This window comes from Periplaneta americana, chromosome 16 (assembly GCF_040183065.1).
Source record: "Periplaneta americana isolate PAMFEO1 chromosome 16, P.americana_PAMFEO1_priV1, whole genome shotgun sequence".
NCBI classification, from domain to species: domain Eukaryota; kingdom Metazoa; phylum Arthropoda; class Insecta; order Blattodea; family Blattidae; genus Periplaneta; species Periplaneta americana.
In genome coordinates this window covers 112,775,891-112,796,290 of record NC_091132.1, presented here as the reverse complement: position 1 = coordinate 112,796,290, position 20,400 = coordinate 112,775,891, and the positions used below count along the sequence as shown (strand labels likewise).

The 20,400-nt window shown below is 42.7% G+C and overlaps 1 protein-coding gene across 3 annotated transcripts in view; it reads left to right on the top strand.

Moving 5' to 3' along the window:
• LOC138691086 (coronin-2B-like) overlaps nt 1–20,400 on the top strand; it is a 181,965-nt gene that overhangs the window by 23,973 nt on the left and 137,592 nt on the right. The window contains exon 2 of one of the 3 annotated variants that reach the window (XM_069812788.1): nt 11,562–11,632. In XM_069812788.1, the coding sequence (XP_069668889.1) occupies nt 11,562–11,632 (71 nt within the window). Of the gene's footprint in view, nt 1–11,555; nt 11,633–11,853; nt 11,943–20,400 lie in introns of those variants that run through there. The other 2 variants (XM_069812789.1, XM_069812790.1) reach the window with 2 other exon arrangements.

Here is a 20,400-nt window from a genome sequence, read left to right as displayed (position 1 = left end):
CTCCTCTTATGATCCATATAATATATAACTTTCAAGAATGTAATAATTGGCATTTAACTACTAATCCACACAATACTCAACTTCGATAGTCTATGTCTATATTCGTAATTTACATATGCTCAACGTTCAAGAACGTCGTAAGGAATGTGTGCAGTACACAACACTAGGGAATGAGCTTATTATCATAAATAAAGACTTGCTACTACATCCATACAGTGAAATCTTGTTCTCCTTATCGGGATTATAAAATACTTGTGCTGCTTATGTATATAGAGCAAATGTTTTTCGTACGCTAGTAGCAGCTTTTGTACATGTTAATATAACTCGCTTATCGCGATTACGTCATCAGGAATACGGAGTCCAGCTCGCTACCAAACGTGGCCCTACACGAGGTACTTTACAAGTGCACACTAATATTTTGCAGATTCAGTACCGCAGGCCACAATACAAAACTATTCCTTTCTAAGCGAGGGGAGAGTTATGTACAGTAAAAAGGCAAAGGTATCCCAGGTATCCCTGTAACATGCCATGAAGGCACTTGGGCGGGGGGCATGGAGGTAGAGCCACATGCTTTCCATGACCTCGGCAATAGAATGAGGTGGTGAGGTCGGCACCACGCTCTGACCGCCTTTTACCCACGGGAAAAACACGGTCCTCAATTTTATAGGAGGCTGAGGGAAATACTTCTGTCACCAGCTAGGATCGAAACCCGGACTTTCCAGTCCGTTGTCACCTGCTCTACCAAATGAGCTACATACAGAACTATTAGACTGATTAGTGATATATTTCAAAAGCAGTGTGCCGTAAAAATGTTGGGACACCGTAAGCACTCATATACCACTCTAAGTCCAATCTATGCGCTCTCAGCCCACTCTATGTGCTCTCAGTCCACTCTATGTCCTCTCAGTCTACTCTAAGTCCACTCTGTGTGCTCTAAGTCCACTCTATGTCCTCTCAGTCTACACTCAGTCAACTCTCTGTCCTCTAAGTCCACTCTATGTCCTCTCGGTCCACTCTGTCCTCTCAGTCTACTCTCTGTCCTCTCAGTCCACTCTATGTGCTCTAAGTCCACTCTATATCCTCTCTGTCCACTCTATGTCCTCCCAGTCCACTCTATGATCTCTAAGTCCACTCTATGACCTCTCAGTCAACTCTCGGTTCTCTCAGTCCAATCTATGTGCTCTAAGTCCAATCTCTGTCCTCTCTGTCCACTCTATGTGATCTAAGTCCACTCTCTGTCCTCTCTGACCACTCTATGTGCTCAAGGTCCACTCTATGTCCTCTCAGTCCACTCTATGTCCTCTCAGTCCACTCTATGTTCTCTCAGTCCAATCCCTGTCTTCTCAGTCCACTCTATGTCCTCTTAGTCCACTCCCTGTCTTCTCTGTCCACTCTACGTCCTCTCAGTCCACTCCAAGTCTTCTCAGTCCACTCTATGTCGTCTGAGTCCACTCCCTGTCTTCTCAATCCACTCTATGTCCTCTCAGTACACTCCATGTCCTCTCAGTCCACTCCCCGTCTTCTCAGTCCACTCTATGTACTCTCAGTCCACTCCCTGTCTTCTCTATTCACTCTATGTCCTTTTAGTCCACTCTATGTCCTCTCAGTCCACTCCCAGTCTTCTCAGTCCACTCTATGTCCTCTGAGTCCACTCCCAGCCTTCTCAGTCCACTCTATGTCTTCTATGTTCACTCTCAGTCCGCTCTACGTCTTCTCTGTTCACTCTCAGTCCACTCTATGTCCTCTCAGTCCACTCGCTGTCTTCGCAGACCAGTCTATGCCCTCTTAGTCCACTCCCTGTGTTCTCAGTCCACTCTATGTCTTCTCAGTCCACTCTATGTCCTCTCAGTCTACTCCATGTCTTCTCATTCCACTCTATGTCCTCTCAGTCCACTCCATGTCCTCTCAGTCCACTCCCTGTCTTCTCAGTTCACTGTATGTCCTCTCTGTCCACTCCCTGTCTTGTCAGTCCACTCTATGTCCTCTGAGTCCACTCCCTGACTTCTCAGTCCACTCTATGTCCTCTCAGTCCCCTCACTGTGTTCTCAGTCCACTCTATGTCCTCTCAGTCCACTCTATGTTTTCTCAGTCCAACTCCAGGTCTTCTCAGTCCACTCTATGTCCTCTCAGTCCACTCCATGTCCTCTCAGTCCACTCCCCATCTTCTCAGTCCACTCTAAGTCCTCTCAGTCCACTCCCTGTTTTCTCAGTCCACTCTATGTCCTCTCAGTCTACTCCCTGAACTTTCAGCCCACTCATTGTCCTCTCAGTCCACTCTATGTCCTCTCAGTCCACTCGCTGTCTTCGCAGACCAGTCTATGCCCTCTTAGTCCACTCCCTGTGTTCTCTGTCCACTCTAAGTCTTCTCAGTCCACTCTATGTCCTCTCAGTCTACTCCATGTCTTCTCATTCCACTCTATGTCCTCTCTGTCCACTCCATGTCCTCTCAGTCCACTCCCCGTCTTCTCAGTCCACTCCAAGTCCTCAGTCCACTCCGTGTCTCCTCAGTCCACTCAATGTCCTCTCAGTCTGCTCCCTGACCTCTCAGTCCACTCTATGTCCTCTCAGTCCACTCTGTGTCCTCTCAGTCCACGCCCTGACTTCTCAGTCCACTCTATGTCCTCTGAGTCCACTCCCAGTCTTCTTAGTCCACTATATGTCTTCTCTGTTCACTCTCAGTCCACTCTGTCCTCTCAGTCCACTCGCTGTCTTCGCAGTCCAGTCTATGCCCTCTTAGTCCACTCCCTGTGTTCTCAGTCCACTCTATGTCCTCTCAGTCCAATCTATGTCCTATGAGTCCACTCCCAGTCTTCTCAGTCCACTCTATTTCTTCTCTGTTCACTCTCAGTCCACTCTATGTCCTCTCAGTCCACTCGCTGTCTTCGCAGTCCAGTCTATGGCCTCTTAGTCCACTCCCTGTGTTCTCAGTCCACTCCATGTCTTCTCAGTCCACTCTATGTCCTCTCAGTCCAATCCATGTCTTCTCATTCCACTCTATGTCCTCTCAGTACACTCCATGTCCTCTCAGTCCACTCAATGTCCTCTCAGTCTACTCCCTGACCTCTCAGTCCACTCCCTGTCTTCTCTATTCACTCTATGTCCTTTTAGTCCACTCTATGTCCTCTCAGTCCACTCCCAGTCTTCTCAGTCCACTCTATGTGCTCTCAGTCCACTCTCTGTCCTCTCAGTCCACTCTCAGTAAACTCTCTGTCCTCTAAGTCCACTGTATGTCCTCTCTGTCCACTCTATGTCCTCTCAGTCCTCTCAGTCCACTCTCTGTCCTCTCAGTCCACCCTCTGTCGTCTAAGTCCACTCTATGTGCTCTAAGTCCACTCAATGTCCTCTCAGTCTACTCTCTGTCCTCTCTGTCCACTCTGTGTGCTTTAAGTACATTCTATGTCCTCTCAGTCCACTCTACGTGCTCTAAGTCCACTCCCTGTCTTCTCAGTCCACTCTATGTCCTCTCAGTCTACTCCATGTCTTCTCATTCCACTCTATGTCCTCTCTGTCCACTCCATGTCCTCTCAGTCCACTCCCCGTCTTCTCAGTCCACTCCAAGTCCTCAGTCCACTCCCTGTCTCCTCAGTCCACTCAATGTCCTCTCAGTCTGCTCCCTGACCTCTCAGTCCACTCTATGTCCTCTCAGTCCACTCTGTGTCCTCTCAGTCCACGCCCTGACTTCTCAGTCCACTCTATGTCCTCTCAGTCCAATCCATGTCTTCTCATTCCACTCTATGTCCTCTCAGTACACTCCATGTCCTCTCAGTCCACTCCCCGTCTTCTCAGTCCACTCTAAGTCCTCTCAGTCCACTCCCTGTCTTCTCAGTCCACTCAATGTCCTCTCTGTCTACTCCCTGACCTCTCAGTCCACTCCCTGTCTTCTCTATTCACTCTATGTCCTTTTAGTCCACTCTATGTCCTCTCAGTCCACTCCCAGTCTTCTCAGTCTACTCTATGACCTCTGAGTCCACTCCCAGTCTTCTCAGTCCACTCTGTGTCTTCTCTGTTCACTCTCAGTCCACTCCATGTCCTCTCAGTCCACTCCATGTCCTCTCAGTCCACTCCCCGTCTTCTCAGTCCACTCTAAGTCCTCTCTGTCCACTCCCTGTCTTCTCAGTCCACACAATGTCCTCTCAGTCTACTCCCTGACCTGTCAGTACACTCTACGTCCTCTCAGTCCACGCCCTGACTTTTCAGTCCACTCTATGTACTCTCAGTCCACTCCCTGTCCTCTCAATCCACTCTATGTCCTTTTAGTCCACTCTATTTACTCTCAGTCCACTCTATGTCGTCTGAGTCCACTCCCTGTCTTCTCAGTACACTCCATGTCCTCTCAGTCCACTCCCCGTCTTCTCAGTCCTCTCTAAGTACTCTCAGTCCACTCCCTGTCTTCTCAGTCCACTCAATGTACTCTCAGTCTACTCCCTGACCTCTCAGTCCACTCTATGTCCTCTCCGTCCACTCTGTGTCCTCTCAGTCCACGCCCTGACTTCTCAGTCCACTCTATGTCCTCTGAGTCCACTCCCAGTCTTTTCAGTCCACTCTATGTCTTCTATGTTCACTCTCAGTCCACTCTATATCTTCTCTGTTCACTCTCAGTCCACTCTATGTCCTCTCAGTCCACTCGCTGTCTTCGCAGTCCAGTCTATGCCCTCTTAGTCCACTCCCTGTGTTATCAGTCCACTCTATGTCTTCTCAGTCCACTCTATGTCCTCTCAGTCCACTCCATGTCTTCTCATTCCACTCTATTTCCTTTTAGTCCACTCTATGTCCTCTCAGTCTACTCCTTGTCTTCTCATTCCACTCTATGTCCTCTCAGTCCACTCCATGTCCTCTCAGTCCACTCCCCGTCTTCTCAGTCCACTCTAAGTCCTCTCAATCCACTCCCTGTCTCCTCAGTCCACACAATGTCCTCTCAGTCTGCTCCCTGACCTCTCAGACCACTCTATGTCCTCTCAGTCCACTCTGTGTCCTCTCAGTCCACGCCCTGACTTCTCAGTCCACTCTATGTCCTCTGAGTCCACTCCCAGTCTTCTCAGTCCACTATATGTCTTCTCTGTTCACTCTCAGTCCACTCTGTCCTCTCAGTCCACTCGCTGTCTTCGCAGTCCAGTCTATGCCCTCTTAGTCCACTCCCTGTGTTCTCAGTCCACTCTATGTCCTCTCAGTCCAATCTATGTCCTATGAGTCCACTCCCAGTCTTCTCAGTCCACTCTATGTCTTCTCTATTCACTCTCAGTCCACTCTATGACCTCTCAGTCCACGCCCTGACTTCTCAGTCCACTCTATGTCCTCTGAGTCCACTCCCAGTCTTCTCAGTCCACTATATGTCTTCTCTGTTCACTCTCAGTCCACTCTGTCCTCTCAGTCCACTCGCTGTCTTCGCAGTCCAGTCTATGCCCTCTTAGTCCACTCCCTGTGTTCTCAGTCCACTCTATGTCCTCTCAGTCCAATCTATGTCCTATGAGTCCACTCCCAGTCTTCTCAGTCCACTCTATTTCTTCTCTGTTCACTCTCAGTCCACTCTATGTCCTCTCAGTCCACTCGCTGTCTTCGCAGTCCAGTCTATGGCCTCTTAGTCCACTCCCTGTGTTCTCAGTCCACTCCATGTCTTCTCAGTCCACTCTATGTCCTCTCAGTCCAATCCATGTCTTCTCATTCCACTCTATGTCCTCTCAGTACACTCCATGTCCTCTCAGTCCACTCCCCGTCTTCTCAGTCCACTCTAAGTCCTCTCAGTCCACTCCCTGTCTTCTCAGTCCACTCAATGTCCTCTCAGTCTACTCCCTGACCTCTCAGTCCACTCCCTGTCTTCTCTATTCACTCTATGTCCTTTTAGTCCACTCTATGTCCTCTCAGTCCACTCCCAGTCTTCTCAGTCCACTCTATGTGCTCTCAGTCCACTCTCTGTCCTCTCAGTCCACTCTTAGTAAACTCTCTGTCCTCTAAGTCCACTGTATGTCCTCTCTGTCCACTCTATGTCCTCTCAGTCCACTCTCTGTCCTCTCAGTCCACCCTCTGTCGTCTAAGTCAACTCTATGTGCTCTAAGTCCACTCAATGTCCTCTCAGTCTACTCTCTGTCCTCTCTGTCCACTCTGTGTGCTTTAAGTACATTCTATGTCCTCTCAGTCCACTCTACGTGCTCTAAGTCCACTCCCTGTCTTCTCAGTCCACTCTATGTCCTCTCAGTCTACTCCATGTCTTCTCATTCCACTCTATGTCCTCTCTGTCCACTCCATGTCCTCTCAGTCCACTCCCCGTCTTCTCAGTCCACTCCAAGTCCTCAGTCCACTCCCTGTCTCCTCAGTCCACTCAATGTCCTCTCAGTCTGCTCCCTGACCTCTCAGTCCACTCTATGTCCTCTCAGTCCACTCTGTGTCCTCTCAGTCCACGCCCTGACTTCTCAGTCCACTCTATGTCCTCTGAGTCCACTCCCAGTCTTCTTAGTCCACTATATGTCTTCTCTGTTCACTCTCAGTCCACTCTGTCCTCTCAGTCCACTCGCTGTCTTCGCAGTCCAGTCTATGCCCTCTTAGTCCACTCCCTGTGTTCTCAGTCCACTCTATGTCCTCTCAGTCCAATCTATGTCCTATGAGTCCACTCCCAGTCTTCTCAGTCCACTCTATTTCTTCTCCGTTCACTCTCAGTCCACTCTATGTCCTCTCAGTCCACTCGCTGTCTTCGCAGTCCAGTCTATGGCCTCTTAGTCCACTCCCTGTGTTCTCAGTCCACTCCATGTCTTCTCAGTACACTCTATGTCCTCTCAGTCCAATCCATGTCTTCTCATTCCACTCTATGTCCTCTCAGTACACTCCATGTCCTCTCAGTCCACTCCCCGTCTTCTCAGTCCACTCTAAGTCCTCTCAGTCCACTCCCTGTCTTCTCAGTCCACTCAATGTCCTCTCTGTCTACTCCCTGACCTCTCAGTCCACTCCCTGTCTTCTCTATTCACTCTATGTCCTTTTAGTCCACTCTATGTCCTCTCAGTCCACTCCCAGTCTTCTCAGTCTACTCTATGACCTCTGAGTCCACTCCCAGTCTTCTCAGTCCACTCTGTGTCTTCTCTGTTCACTCTCAGTCCACTCCATGTCCTCTCAGTCCACTCCATGTCCTCTCAGTCCACTCCCCGTCTTCTCAGTCCACTCTAATTCCTCTCTGTCCACTCCCTGTCTTCTCAGTCCACACAATGTCCTCTCAGTCTACTCTCTGACCTGTCAGTACACTTTACGTCCTCTCAGTCCACGCCCTGACTTTTCAGTCCACTCTATGTACTCTCAGTCCACTCCCTGTCTTCTCAATCCACTCTATGTCCTTTTAGTCCACTCTATGTACTCTCAGTCCACTCTATGTCGTCTGAGTCCACTCCCTGTCTTCTCAGTACACTCCATGTCCTCTCAGTCCACTCCCCGTCTTCTCAGTCCTCTCTAAGTACTCTCAGTCCACTCCCTGTCTTCTCAGTCCACTCAATGTACTCTCAGTCTACTCCCTGACCTCTCAGTCCACTCTATGTCCTCTCCGTCCACTCTGTGTCCTCTCTGTCCACGCCCTGACTTCTCAGTCCACTCTATGTCCTCTGAGTCCACTCCCAGTCTTTTCAGTCCACTCTATGTCTTCTATGTTCACTCTCAGTCCACTCTATGTCTTCTCTGTTCACTCTCAGTCCACTGTATGTCCTCTCAGTCCACTCGCTGTCTTCGTAGTCCAGTCTATGCCCTCTTATTCCACTCCCTGTGTTCTCAGTCCACTCTATGTCTTCCCTGTCCACTCTATGTCCTCTCAGTCCACTCCATGTCTTCTCATTCCACTCTATGTACTCTCAGTCCACTCCCTGTCTTCTCAATCCACTCTATGTCCTTTTAGTCCACTCTATGTCCTCTCAGTCTACTCCTTGTCTTCTCATTCCACTCTATGTCCTCTCAGTCCACTCCATGTCCTCTCAGTCCACTCCCCGTCTTCTCAGTCCACTCTGAGTCCTCTCAGTCCACTCCCTGTCTCCTCAGTCCACACAATGTCCTCTCAGTCTGCTCCCTGACCTCTCAGTCCACTCTATGTCCTCTCAGTCCACTCTGTGTCCTCTCAGTGCACGCCCTGACTTCTCAGTCCACTCTATGTCCTCTGAGTCCACTCCCAGTCTTCTCAGTCCACTATATGTCTTCTCTGTTCACTCTCAGTCCACTCTGTCCTCTCAGTCCACTCGCTGTCTTCGCAGTCCAGTCTATGCCCTCTTAGTCCACTCCCTGTGTTCTCAGTCCACTCTATGTCCTCTCAGTCCAATCTATGTCCTATGAGTCCACTCCCAGTCTTCTCAGTCCACTCTATTTCTTCTCTGTTCACTCTCTGTCCACTCTATGTCCTCTCAGTTCACTCGCTGTCTTCGCAGTGCAGTCTATGGCCTCTTAGTCCACTCCCTGTGTTCTCAGTCCACTCCATGTCTTCTCAGTCCACTCTATGTCCTCTCAGTCCAATCCATGTCTTCTCATTCCACTCTATGTCCTCTCAGTCCACTCCATGTCCTCTCAGTCCACTCCCCGTCTTCTCAGTCCACTCTAAGTCCTCTCAGTCCACTTCCTGTCTTCTCAGTCCACTCAATGTCCTCTCAGTCTACTCCCTGACCTCTCAGTCCACTCTATGTCCTCTCAGTCCACTCTGTGTCCTCTCAGTCCACGCCCGGACTTCTCAGTCCACTCTATGTCCTCTGAGTCCACTCCTAGTCTTCTCAGTCCACTCTATGTCTTCTCTGTTCACTCTTAGTCCACTCTATGTCCTCTCAGTCCACTCGCTGTCTTCTCAGTCCAGTCTATGCCCTCTTAGTCCACTCCCTGTGTTCTCAGTCCACTCTATGTCTTCTCAGTCCACTCTATGTCCTCTCAGTCCACTCCATGTCTTCTCATTCCACTCTATGTACTCTCAGTCCACTCCCTGTCTTCTCAATCCACTCTATGTCCTTTTAGTCCACTCTACGTCCTCTCAGTCCACTCCAAGTCTTCTCAGTCCACTCTATGTCGTCTGAGTCCACTCCCTGTCTTCTCAGTCCACTCTATGTCCTCTCAGTACACTCCATGTCCTCTCAGTCCACTCCCCGTCTTCTCAGTCCACTCTATGTACTCTCAGTCCACTCCCTGTCTTCTCTATTCACTCTATGTCCTTTTAGTCCACTCTATGTCCTCTCAGTCCACTCCCAGTCTTCTCAGTCCACTCTATGTCGTCTGAGTCCACTCCCTGTCTTCTCAGTCCACAGTATGTCCTCTCAGTACACTCCCTGTGTTCTCAGTCCACACTATGTCCTCTCAGTCCACACTATGTTTTCTCAGTCCAGTCCATGTCTTCTCAGTCCACTCTATGTCCTCTCAGTCCACTCCATGTCCTCTCAGTCCACTCCCCGTCTTCTCAGTCCACTCTAAGTCCTCTCAGTCCACTCCCTGTCTTCTCAGTCCACTCAATGTCCTCTCAGTCTACTCCCTGACCTGTCAGTACACTCTACGTCCTCTCAGTCCACGCCCTGACTTTTCAGTCCACTCTATGTACTCTCAGTCCACTCCCTGTCTTCTCAATCCACTCTATGTCCTTTTAGTCCACTCTATGTACTCTCAGTCCACTCTATGTCGTCTGAGTCCACTCCCTGTCTTCTCAGTACACTCCATGTCCTCTCAGTCCACTCCCCGTCTTCTCAGTCCACTCTAAGTCCTCTCAGTCCACTCCCTGTCTTCTCAGTCCACTCAATGTACTCTCAGTCTACTCCCTGACCTCTCAGTCCACTCTATGTCCTCTCCGTCCACTCTGTTTCCTCTCAGTCCACGCCCTGAATTCTCAGTCCACTCTATGTCCTCTGAGTGCACTCCCAGTCTTTTCAGTCCACTCTATGTCTTCTATGTTCACTCTCAGTCCACTCTATGTCTTCTCTGTTCACTCTCAGTCAACTCTATGTCCTCTCAGTCCACTCGCTGTCTTCGCAGTCCAGTCTATGCCCTCTTAGTCCACTCCCTGTGTTCTCAGTCCACTCTATGTCTTCTCAGTCCACTCTATGTCCTCTCATTCCACTCTATGTACTCTCAGTCCACTCCCTGTCTTCTCAATCCTCTCTATGTCCTTTTAGTCCACTCTATGTCCTCTCAGTCCACTCCCAGTCTTCTCAGTCCACTCTATGTCGTCTGAGTCCACTCCGTCTTCTCAGTCCACAGTATGTCCTCTCAGAACACACTCCCTGTGTTCTCAGTCCACTCTATGTCCTCTCAGTCCTCTCCCTGTGTTCTCAGTCCACTCTATGTCCTCTTAGTTCCCTCTATGTCCTCTCAGTCCACTCCCTGCTTTCTCAGTCCAATCTATGTTCTCTCAGTCCACTCCCTGACTTCTCAGTCCACTCTATGTCCTCTTAGTCCACTCCCTGTCTTCTCAGTCCACTCTATATCCCTTCAGTCCACTCTATGTCCTCCCAGTCCACTCCCTGTCTTCACAGTCCACTCCCTGTCTTCTCAGTCCACCCCGTGTCTTCTCAGTCCACTCAATGTCCTCTTAGTTTACTCCCTGTCCTCTCAGTCCACTCTATGTCCTCTCAGTCCTCTCTATGTCCTCTTAGTCCACTCTATGTCCTCTGAGTCCACTCAATGTGCTCTAAATCCACTCTGTATGCTCTCAGTCTACTCTATGTCCTCTCAGTCCACTCTATGTGCTCTTAGTCCACTCTATGTGCTCTGGGCCCACTCTCTCTCTCCTCTCAGTCATATCTGGTTCTTCTCTGTCCGCTCACAGTCCCACCAGTTCACTCTCTGAATTGTCACTCTACTCTATGTCCTCTCAGTCCACTCAATGTCCTGTCAGGCCACTCTTTCTTCTCCGTCCACTCTCTCTCTCTCATCTTAGTCCAATGTGGTTCCTCTCAGTCCACTCTCTGTCCTCTGAGTCCATTTTCTGCCCACTGAGTCCCCTCTCTGAGCTTGGACTCCTCTCTGTCCTCTCAGTCCACTCTATGTGCACTCAGTCCACTCTCTGTCCTCTCAGTCCTATCTGCTTCCTCTCAGTTCACTCACAGTCAAACCAGTACTCTCTCTGTACTCATATTCCCCTGTCTGAATTCTTAGTCCACTTTATGTCCTCTCAGTCCACGCAGTGTTCTTTCAGTCCATTCTCTGTCCCTTCAGTCCACTCTATGTGCTCTCAGTGTATTTCCTTTCCTGTCATTGGGGATTATATGATCTGGTTTTGCAACAATTTGCATATCTGTCATACTCATACATATTTTTTGGGATTGCATTTATTCGGGGTTCGAACCCGGGTAATAATTTGTTTGTTGTACAGTTCTTTGCCGTACGGGTATCTTGAGCTGTAAGCATAGTGTCATTGCGACTCTGGTGTTCTGTCTGTAAACTACGTCCACGATTTAATACAGTTACAACTTATTACCTTTTCAAATACATGATGGCAGCTTTTCTCTCATCGCTATCGCTAAGGAGTGTAGTGTTGGCTCCCATGCATACATGCTTAATTTGATTTACGTAGTAGCTTTGCGCGCGTCCGCCATGACAGTTCGCCTTGGCAACAGTTTATTGGATTATACCTTCAAATGTTTTCAATGTTCGTAAAGGACCAATGAATAACATGGTTGATGTTCGAGCTTGCAATAAACCAGTGGAAAGGGTAAGTTCAGCATTGTTCTATAATAGAATTTGAATTTTGAACACATGGAAGTAGGCGTGTACAGTCTAGACGTCGCGACATGAGTTGTGTAATACTTGGTTGTGGTGCCTTTGGGTCTCTGTGTATTGATTGGATTAAGTATGACACTTTATTATGATTTGTGGCTATTATACAGCTTACATCATGTTTACTTATGCAATAGAGGATGGATGACAATAATCCCTACACTTCATATCAAAGAATTCCCATCTGTCGGTATTATCTTGTATAAGTGTATTGACGTGATTGAGTGCTTTTTGTACTCTTTTTGGTATGTATTTATTTCGTTTAATAATAGGCTTATAGTAATTTTATTACTTTTTAAATGAGTCATAGCTTAACAATGCGTTACTTAGTGTAGGAATTAATTTGTATTTTCGGATAAATTTCAAAATTAAGTTGAAGTCACATAGGCTATGTTACAAGACATTTAAATTTGTTATTTATATATTTTTATATGAACCAACTTATTTTGGTAACTTAAAAAATAAGACTATCGGTGGTATAACTTTAGTACACCGTGTTTTTCCCAAAACATTGAATATGCAGTATTTTATATTAGTAGTGATCTATATTCTAATTAAATTCATTATTCAAGATCATGTTATAAGCTTATATTATCATCTTGGGTGAAACGAGCGTTGAGCGATTTCTGCCGATTTTGGAATAGGCACCGACGTACTTGAACTGCCAACATAGACAAAAAATCATACTCAATCGCTTTCACCTTCATCTTGACGGGATAATAAAAGCCTAAACTAACCTAACCTAAGTCGGTGTCTATTCCAAAATCGGCGGAAGTCGATCAACGCTCGTTTAACTTCATCTTTATAACTCGTCTTGCATTCACCATTTGTATGTTTTGTGTTATAAGTTATAATGCATCCTGTAAGTAGATATGCCAATATGCGACATTTCAGATTCCCTATACAGTAGTTATCGAACAGTAGGCTCTAGTTGATCATATGAGTTTCGTGTTTTTTTTTTTTCATTGTAGGCCAAATGGTTTCATGTTTGTTGTAGCTTCATGTTTATTCATACTATGTTCACTCAAAGATCTTACGTTGAGTAAATGGTGTAACGTCTACAATGTGCGCCTAGGAGGCCTAGGTATCTTTTTAATACTTCTCGGTACAAAATTGTTTGGAAACATCTACCTTTGTTGGCAGAACTTGTAAGACATCTCTTATAGGTCTACAGTAGGTCTAAAATGTTGATTTCTCATACTTCTTTACATCCTGTTGTTAAAAGTCTTATATTTATTCTGGTGACATCATCGACAGCATTATAGAATTCATTCAAGATTTCCGTCTTTATTCTGGTGACATCATCGCACGTATTCCAGATTTCAGTCTGCGCAGTTAACCCATGCACCATAATAGCGTTGTTTGGTGTATGACAGAAATCATGCACATATCTTAATTCCAAGCTTTGCATAATGTATGATCCTAATTGAAGGATCGTAGTACCGTACGTAAATGTATGATAATATTGATCTGAATTTTCTTTTTCGAATCCGAGTGTGAGAAACTGTGATGACCTGATGAAATAAAGTTCCTTCTCTTTTTAAACAATTGCATACAGCGATTCTCCATTTTAAACACATACAGTATACAACAATGGACACAAGGTTCACGTTTAAATGGTTGATTACGTGTAAGAACGTCTTATTAATGTTATGTATTACTGTAGACCTAGGGTAAAAGTGGGTATGATTTTGCTCTTTAAACTTTTAAAGTTAGAAAAGTTCTAGCAGTAAAAATTGTTTTTATTTTCTTTTATTTGTTTATGTCTGCGATTCATAATAGAATTTTTTGCAAATACTAAGATATTTAGACGTAGGTCTAACTGCCACAGTGGCTGAGTGCTAACGCACTGAGCTTATATGCCAAGGGGCCTGGGTTTAAATCCAATGGCGAGCTATGACCCAAAATATAGAAGCCATTTCGGACGCGCTTCCGTACAGGGGCAGCGGCATTTCTCTAAGTTTAGAGCCCTGTTTAGGTGTGTGTGTGTGTATTAATCGAAAATTAATTAGGCTACTATCGATATATTCGCACATACGAAAGTACACCATTAATTAGCCCCTAATTTTCTATTAATTCACACACACACACACACCTAAACTGGGCTCTAACCTTAGGGAAATGCCACTGCTCCTGTACGGAAGCGCGCCCCCTTATCAAAGAAATCTTGAGTATTTCTCATGTTCTGCAGCAAATTAGATTCTATTGAAATGATCGCTAAGTGTTCAAGTCTCTTTTCTCATCTACTATTGTCAATAGCGCGCATATGTCTATATTCTTTTCAACGCTGGAAGACCTTTCTGCAGTCGCTGTGCTCACGGGAGACGTACACACTAACCCATAGCATTAGTTGTGGAAAACAGGATGATAAATTATCATTACATAGTTTGAACAATTTAATGTCCGCTTTTAAACAACTTGTTTAATGAATCTTCAATAAATTATACACGATATTATATTCTAATAACACACAGTTAATAGCACTGAAATAAATAAAAGTAAGATTGATTAAACGAGCGTTGAGTGACTTCTTTTTCTATTGCGGATATGAATCTTCAGCCGTCTTACATGTCGTACCAACATAACTTACGAGACATTACGAACGTTTCACGCTAGTTTGCAATGTTCCAGCGGGATAGAAATTTGGCCATTTTCATACCTCAGGGAAGTGTGTAGAGGTAAGAAAATGGAGTGTTACGACAGATTAGGATAGTTTAGACTTTTATTGTACTTATCTGTGACAAGTTAGGTTACGGTAGTTTAGGGTTTTGTTATGCCGTGTATAGGCAAATCTGTGACAGGTTAGGTTAGTTTAGGCTTTTATTATGCTTTGCATATACGAAACTGACATTGATAATGCTTACCAGGGCAGTAGTAAATGCATCAGTATACAAAATGGAATGAGATTTTGCTGTTTTATTTATAACGAGTTACAAAGCATGCCATTATAATTAAAACAGCATAACAAAAATCTTTCTAGAAGTCACTGCTATGTTTTGGATATTCTTATTTTGTCGTAAAACATTAATTATGTAGTCATAATACTGCAGGGCAATAACACAGTCTAGTATATACAGTCGCGAAGCTCAATACGTAGTAAATATGCAAACATTAGATAGTTGCTCACCACTAGGATCGCTAATATCGCCTCATTACAGGCAATGCAAAATAGTACCGTCACAGTCTATTGTTTCTAGCACCCTTAAAACTCAAGCTTCGTGACTGTATATAGTAGACTGTGGCAATAACTTGTGCTTTACACATCTTACCAAGACTGGCATACAGTATTATCAACACTGTGCAAGTATAATACTCACTGCCAAATCATAGTGCCGGTATGGTCCTGTTACAAGCTGTTCCACTGGTATTAAAATTAATGTGACGAGTAAATTTCATAATTACGTATTAAAAAAAACTTGCTTAGGTCTATCATGGAAGAATTGTCTGTTAATGAAACAGGTGTCAGACCGTATCTGCAACTGGTAATTTCCTTACAGAATAATACTTTCCTGAAAAACGAATGTGTCAACCTCTGCAGTCTAGATATTTATAAATAATTGGACATAAATAAATGTCCTGGACTGGGTGAATTTGCTACAGATATATCTGGTTTGGTTCCACATACATCTGTGAACAGTCTTCTCGAAGTTAAAATTAGGCTAAGTAAAATATCAAACAAGATCGAGATTGACAGATGAACATTTAACTGCTGAATTAGGGATTGCTGTGTCCGATTTTGAAGCTGACTTTAAAGTCATTGCATTTTCAGGAATGAACATTATGGAGAATGATAAGATAACAGAAATTAAATAATTAATATTAATATTTATTTCATTTAATGCACATATTGATATTTATTATTTGATTTAATGCCCAGACATTTGATACATGATCATTCGTCTACGCACTTCCCAATACAAATCACCAATTTTATTGTGTTATACTGAAAGTTTTGTAAGGCACTGCACTTTGATATATGATCCCAGTCCATAACACAACAAATCATTAATAATAATACATGAATAAATGCATAATGCATAGTATATATTATTTATTTTAAATACGTTTCAGTCTTGTTACATTTTGAAGCTTTATATATATAATATAATATATTTGTTGTCATCAGCAGATACATCCTATAATGTGGTCCTCACATTTTTGTATACGTGCCCCCATTACTTCATTTATATTCACTTTACTCTCAATACAGACCTTTCCTAATTAGTCATACCGTTATTTTTATACCTCGTCTTTTATAATAATAATAATAATAATAATAATAATAATAATTTATTTAACCTGGCAGAGTTAAGGCCATACGGCCTTCTCTAACACTCAACCAGGAGTAAAACCTGCGTTACAAAAACACTACAAATTTACAAAGTACAATACAATTTTACACACAAAACTGAATAAGATAATAATAATAAAATGTAAACAGCAAGTTAGATGAAATCAGACATACTTAATATATAACATACAGAAAGAAAGAAAAAAGCATAATAAAATGTGAAGAGCAGGTCAAAATAAATGAGGCATACAAAGTATAAAAAAATAAGACAATTATTGATAATAATAATGATAATAATAATAATAATAATGATGATAAAAAATAAGAATAGCAATAATAATAATAATAATAATGATAATGATAAAAAATAAGAATAGTAATAATAAGTATAATGATAATAATAATAATAATAATAGTATTATTATTACTATTATTATTATTATTATTATTATTATTATTATTATTATTATTATAATTATACTTATTATTACTATTCTTATTTTTTATCATTATCATTATTATTATTAGTAATAAAATAGTGCAGTACAAAGCATACAATGAATACAATATTTTAAGTACACACAGTAAGGAAAATTGATATATAGCTCAACTTATCACATTATAGATATACCATTATCGGAAAATATGAAAATATATATATATATATATATATATATATATATATATATATATATATATATATATATTTCCCCCAATGCCACCAGGTTGTCTTTCGACATTTCTGGTCTTCTCTCCTGGCCGTGGCTTAGTTGTAACCCACTTCTGAGGTTGGGGTGTCTGGAAGGCGGAGTTACATTACCCCGATGATGTGATAGGATGATTATGATAATGTGGTGCCAGGAGAGGTCGAAAACAAAAATATAAAATAAGTTAAATATCACTAGAACATAAAAAAAAATGTGAATACGTGGAAACATGCAATACAACACTTGTCATAATAGTTAGTTTGGCAACTCGTCATAAGATAATTTTCTAACTTGAATTTGAAAGATTTCAATGTTCTGCAGCCCTTGACTTCAGGCGGCAGAGAGTTCCAGTGACGAGAGGTAGCAACAGTGAAAGATGAGGAATACAGAGATGATGTGTGAAGTGGAATTTCTAGCGTGTTATCGCGTTGTGATCGAGTATTAATATTATGATAGCAAGAGAGAATATGAAAACGAGCGAATAAATAATAGGGGGATGAAGTGTGCATAATTCGATATAAGAGAGAAAGTGAGTGCAGATTTCTCCTCTCATGTAACCTAAGCCATGATAACTTCTCAAAAGAAGGTGAGATATGATCATAGTATCGAACAGTACAAATGAAGCGGTGAATAAGATTATCCTTATACTTTATATTTTTATTTTTATCACCTATTAGTTCACATCATTTACATTCGTCACCTTCCTCCGTCGCTTAATTGTAAACCTTACTATTAATTTACATTTTTCATCATCCATTTTTGTTAATTTTATCTTTTCATCCCTTTGCTCCCATTTACAGTTCTAGTTCTGACAGATAACCGTCAGTCACTTGTCTACTCATTATTGCGAACTTAAGCTGATACCCCCTATTTCTGCCTAACTCTTTTTATCCTACCTTATTTATTAAGTACGTATATCCTAATTTTTCTCTTACAAAACTTTCCTCTCATAGCAGAGAAATTTTAATTACTTCACCTTTCCTAAATGAAATAGAACGTGTTCAAAACCAAGCTCTCAGGCTCATTACTGGTGGAATCAAAACAACTTCAATAGATTCTATGAGATTCCTCACTAATATTAACAGCATCAAAATGATAATAGAAGAAAAAGCACTGATTCAATATGAAAAACTTACCGGATTACCAGGAAACAATTGGCATTCATATAGTCCTCTCCGTAGATTAAAAACTCAAAAAAGTTTCACATCCATGGTTCAAGAATTAAAACAGAAAATCAACGTCCCAAATTTAAAAGAAAACTTACAAATTAAACCAAACCCTTTAACACTATTAAATATAGAGTATGATCTAAATTTAACACAAGAAATACTGAAATCAGAAGTAAACACTGAAATAATGAAACAATTGTCTTTAGAGACAATTAATATTAGGTACCCTCCACAAAATTGGCTTCATTTATACACCGATGGATCCTTGATCTAAAGAGAACAAGGTGCAGGTGCAGGTGTTACATGCTGTCTCTTCTCACTTTATAGATCTCTTGGATATGGAACAACAAGTTTTGATGGAGAAATCATTGCAATAAGTGAAAGTCTCAGGAATCTTCTATGCCACATCAATAAATTTAGGAATGCAGTTATATTGTCAGACTCCAAAGCAGCTATTCTATCAATAGTCTCTAGACACACACCTCATCTCAAATAGCAGAAATAAATAAAATGCTCTCTCAACTAATAACACTCAATAAAAGAATTGTATTCCAATGGATACCATCCCATTGTGGAATCCTGGGAAACGAGAATGCGGATGCTTTAGCAAAGAAGGGCAGCACTGCTACTTACAGCCCTGTTTCTAAATCTACGTATTCCTCTGTGAAAAGATTTATTAAACCTACATACTTAGACTTCAACAAACAAAATTTGATAACACAATCCCAAGGGAAAAAATGGAACTCTCTGCATCATAATCCACAGTTGATTCCCGATTTACCACGCAAATCGTCTGTAGCTGCATTTAGATTGACAACAGGCCATGATTGTTTGGCCAAATACCTGCATAGAATTGGAATATATCAGTCCCCTAACTGCCCATTGTGCAACTCAAATCAAGAAATGGATTCAGAACATCTCAAAATCTGTGCGTCAGTGGCTAACCATGACAATATCTTTGAAAAATATTGGAGTGCAAGAGGTCAAATGACTTTATTGTCAAATGCCTGGCATTAGAAAACAACAACTTTCCTCTCATGCCATCCCACCTTGTAGCGCCACTAAAGTGGTCTCGTCTGAAGGGACCCTTATTCACTGTTGTGAATAAAGCCACTATTTAAGTTGCTAAGAATGGTGAAAGAAAGACCAATTTAGGTATCAGTTGTGGCTAAATTAATAAATAGACAGTATAACTATAACAACCATAGCTGTGAAGCTGATATTTGGACGATGTAGTAGGTTGGAGAAACTTTAAAAATAGGTATGAAGATAAACTAGATAATTATAGAAATACATACCGGCAGCCTTTAATTTAAAAGGAGACTCCGTTTCGATGCAGTTGTCCACAACAATATTGATTGTTTCTTGGTATTAATTATGACATACAGTATACATATGGTTTAGGAATTTATTATATTATTACTACTACAAACAAAATATTATACACATATACAATACAAAGATTTATTTTCAGTCAATGACTTTACTTTATATATGTGTAAGGTCCGGGGTTCGATCCCAGGTGGTGACAGGATTTTTTCTCGTTGCCAAACTTTCAGAACGGCCCCGAGGTTCACTCAGCCTCCTATAAAATTGAGTACCGGGTCTTTCCCGGGGGTAAAAGACGGTCAGAGCGTGGTGCCGACCACACCACCTCATTCTAGTGCCGAGGTCATGGAAAGCATGGGGCTCTACCTCCATGTCCCCCAAGTGCCTTCATGGCATGTTACGGGTATACCTTTACCTTTTACCTTTTTTACAAGTCCTTATATTCATCATCATATTCGTCAAGTATTAGACCCTACAGGATCTGTTACGGTCTCATGCCAGCACTTGCGTGGTCTTCCCAATTTCCTCTTTCCTCGTGGTACATAAGTAAGAATCTGTTTAGGCCATCTAGTGCGATCCATCCTTTTGACATGTTTTTTCCACTGAAGTCGATATTGTTGAACAAAATTAACTATAGGATCCATTTTTAGTTCCTGCAATATGTCCACATTTTTACGGTGTTCCAGGAAAGAGCATCCTGCTGTTCGTCGCATGAACCTCATTTCAGCTGTCGTCAGCCTTTGCTCATCAGCTTTTCTGATTGTCCATGCCTCGCTACTCTAAGTGAGGACCGGTCGAGCTAGTGTCTTATATACCTTTAGCCTTGTATGTTTCTGAACATGGGATGATTTGAAGACTGTGTTAATTACGCCAGTGATTTTTATAAATTTAGATATTTTGTTTGACACATCTTCATCAGTGATGTAAGAGAGGTTATAACCTAAATAGTTAAATGAATTAACACGTTCAATTAAAGTATTATTTATCATGATCTTACTTGGAATTGGGTTCTCTCCCGAAAATGCCATGACTTTCGTTTTCTCTTTTGAGATTTCCATATTGAAATCTGAGGCGATTATTTGCAAATTATAAATGGCTCTCTGTAAAGCATCCTCTGTTTGAGCAATAATAACCTGATCGTCGGCAAACATTAGTGTATTGAGAACTGTGTTTCGATTAATTTGAATTCCAGCATGATGACTTTGCC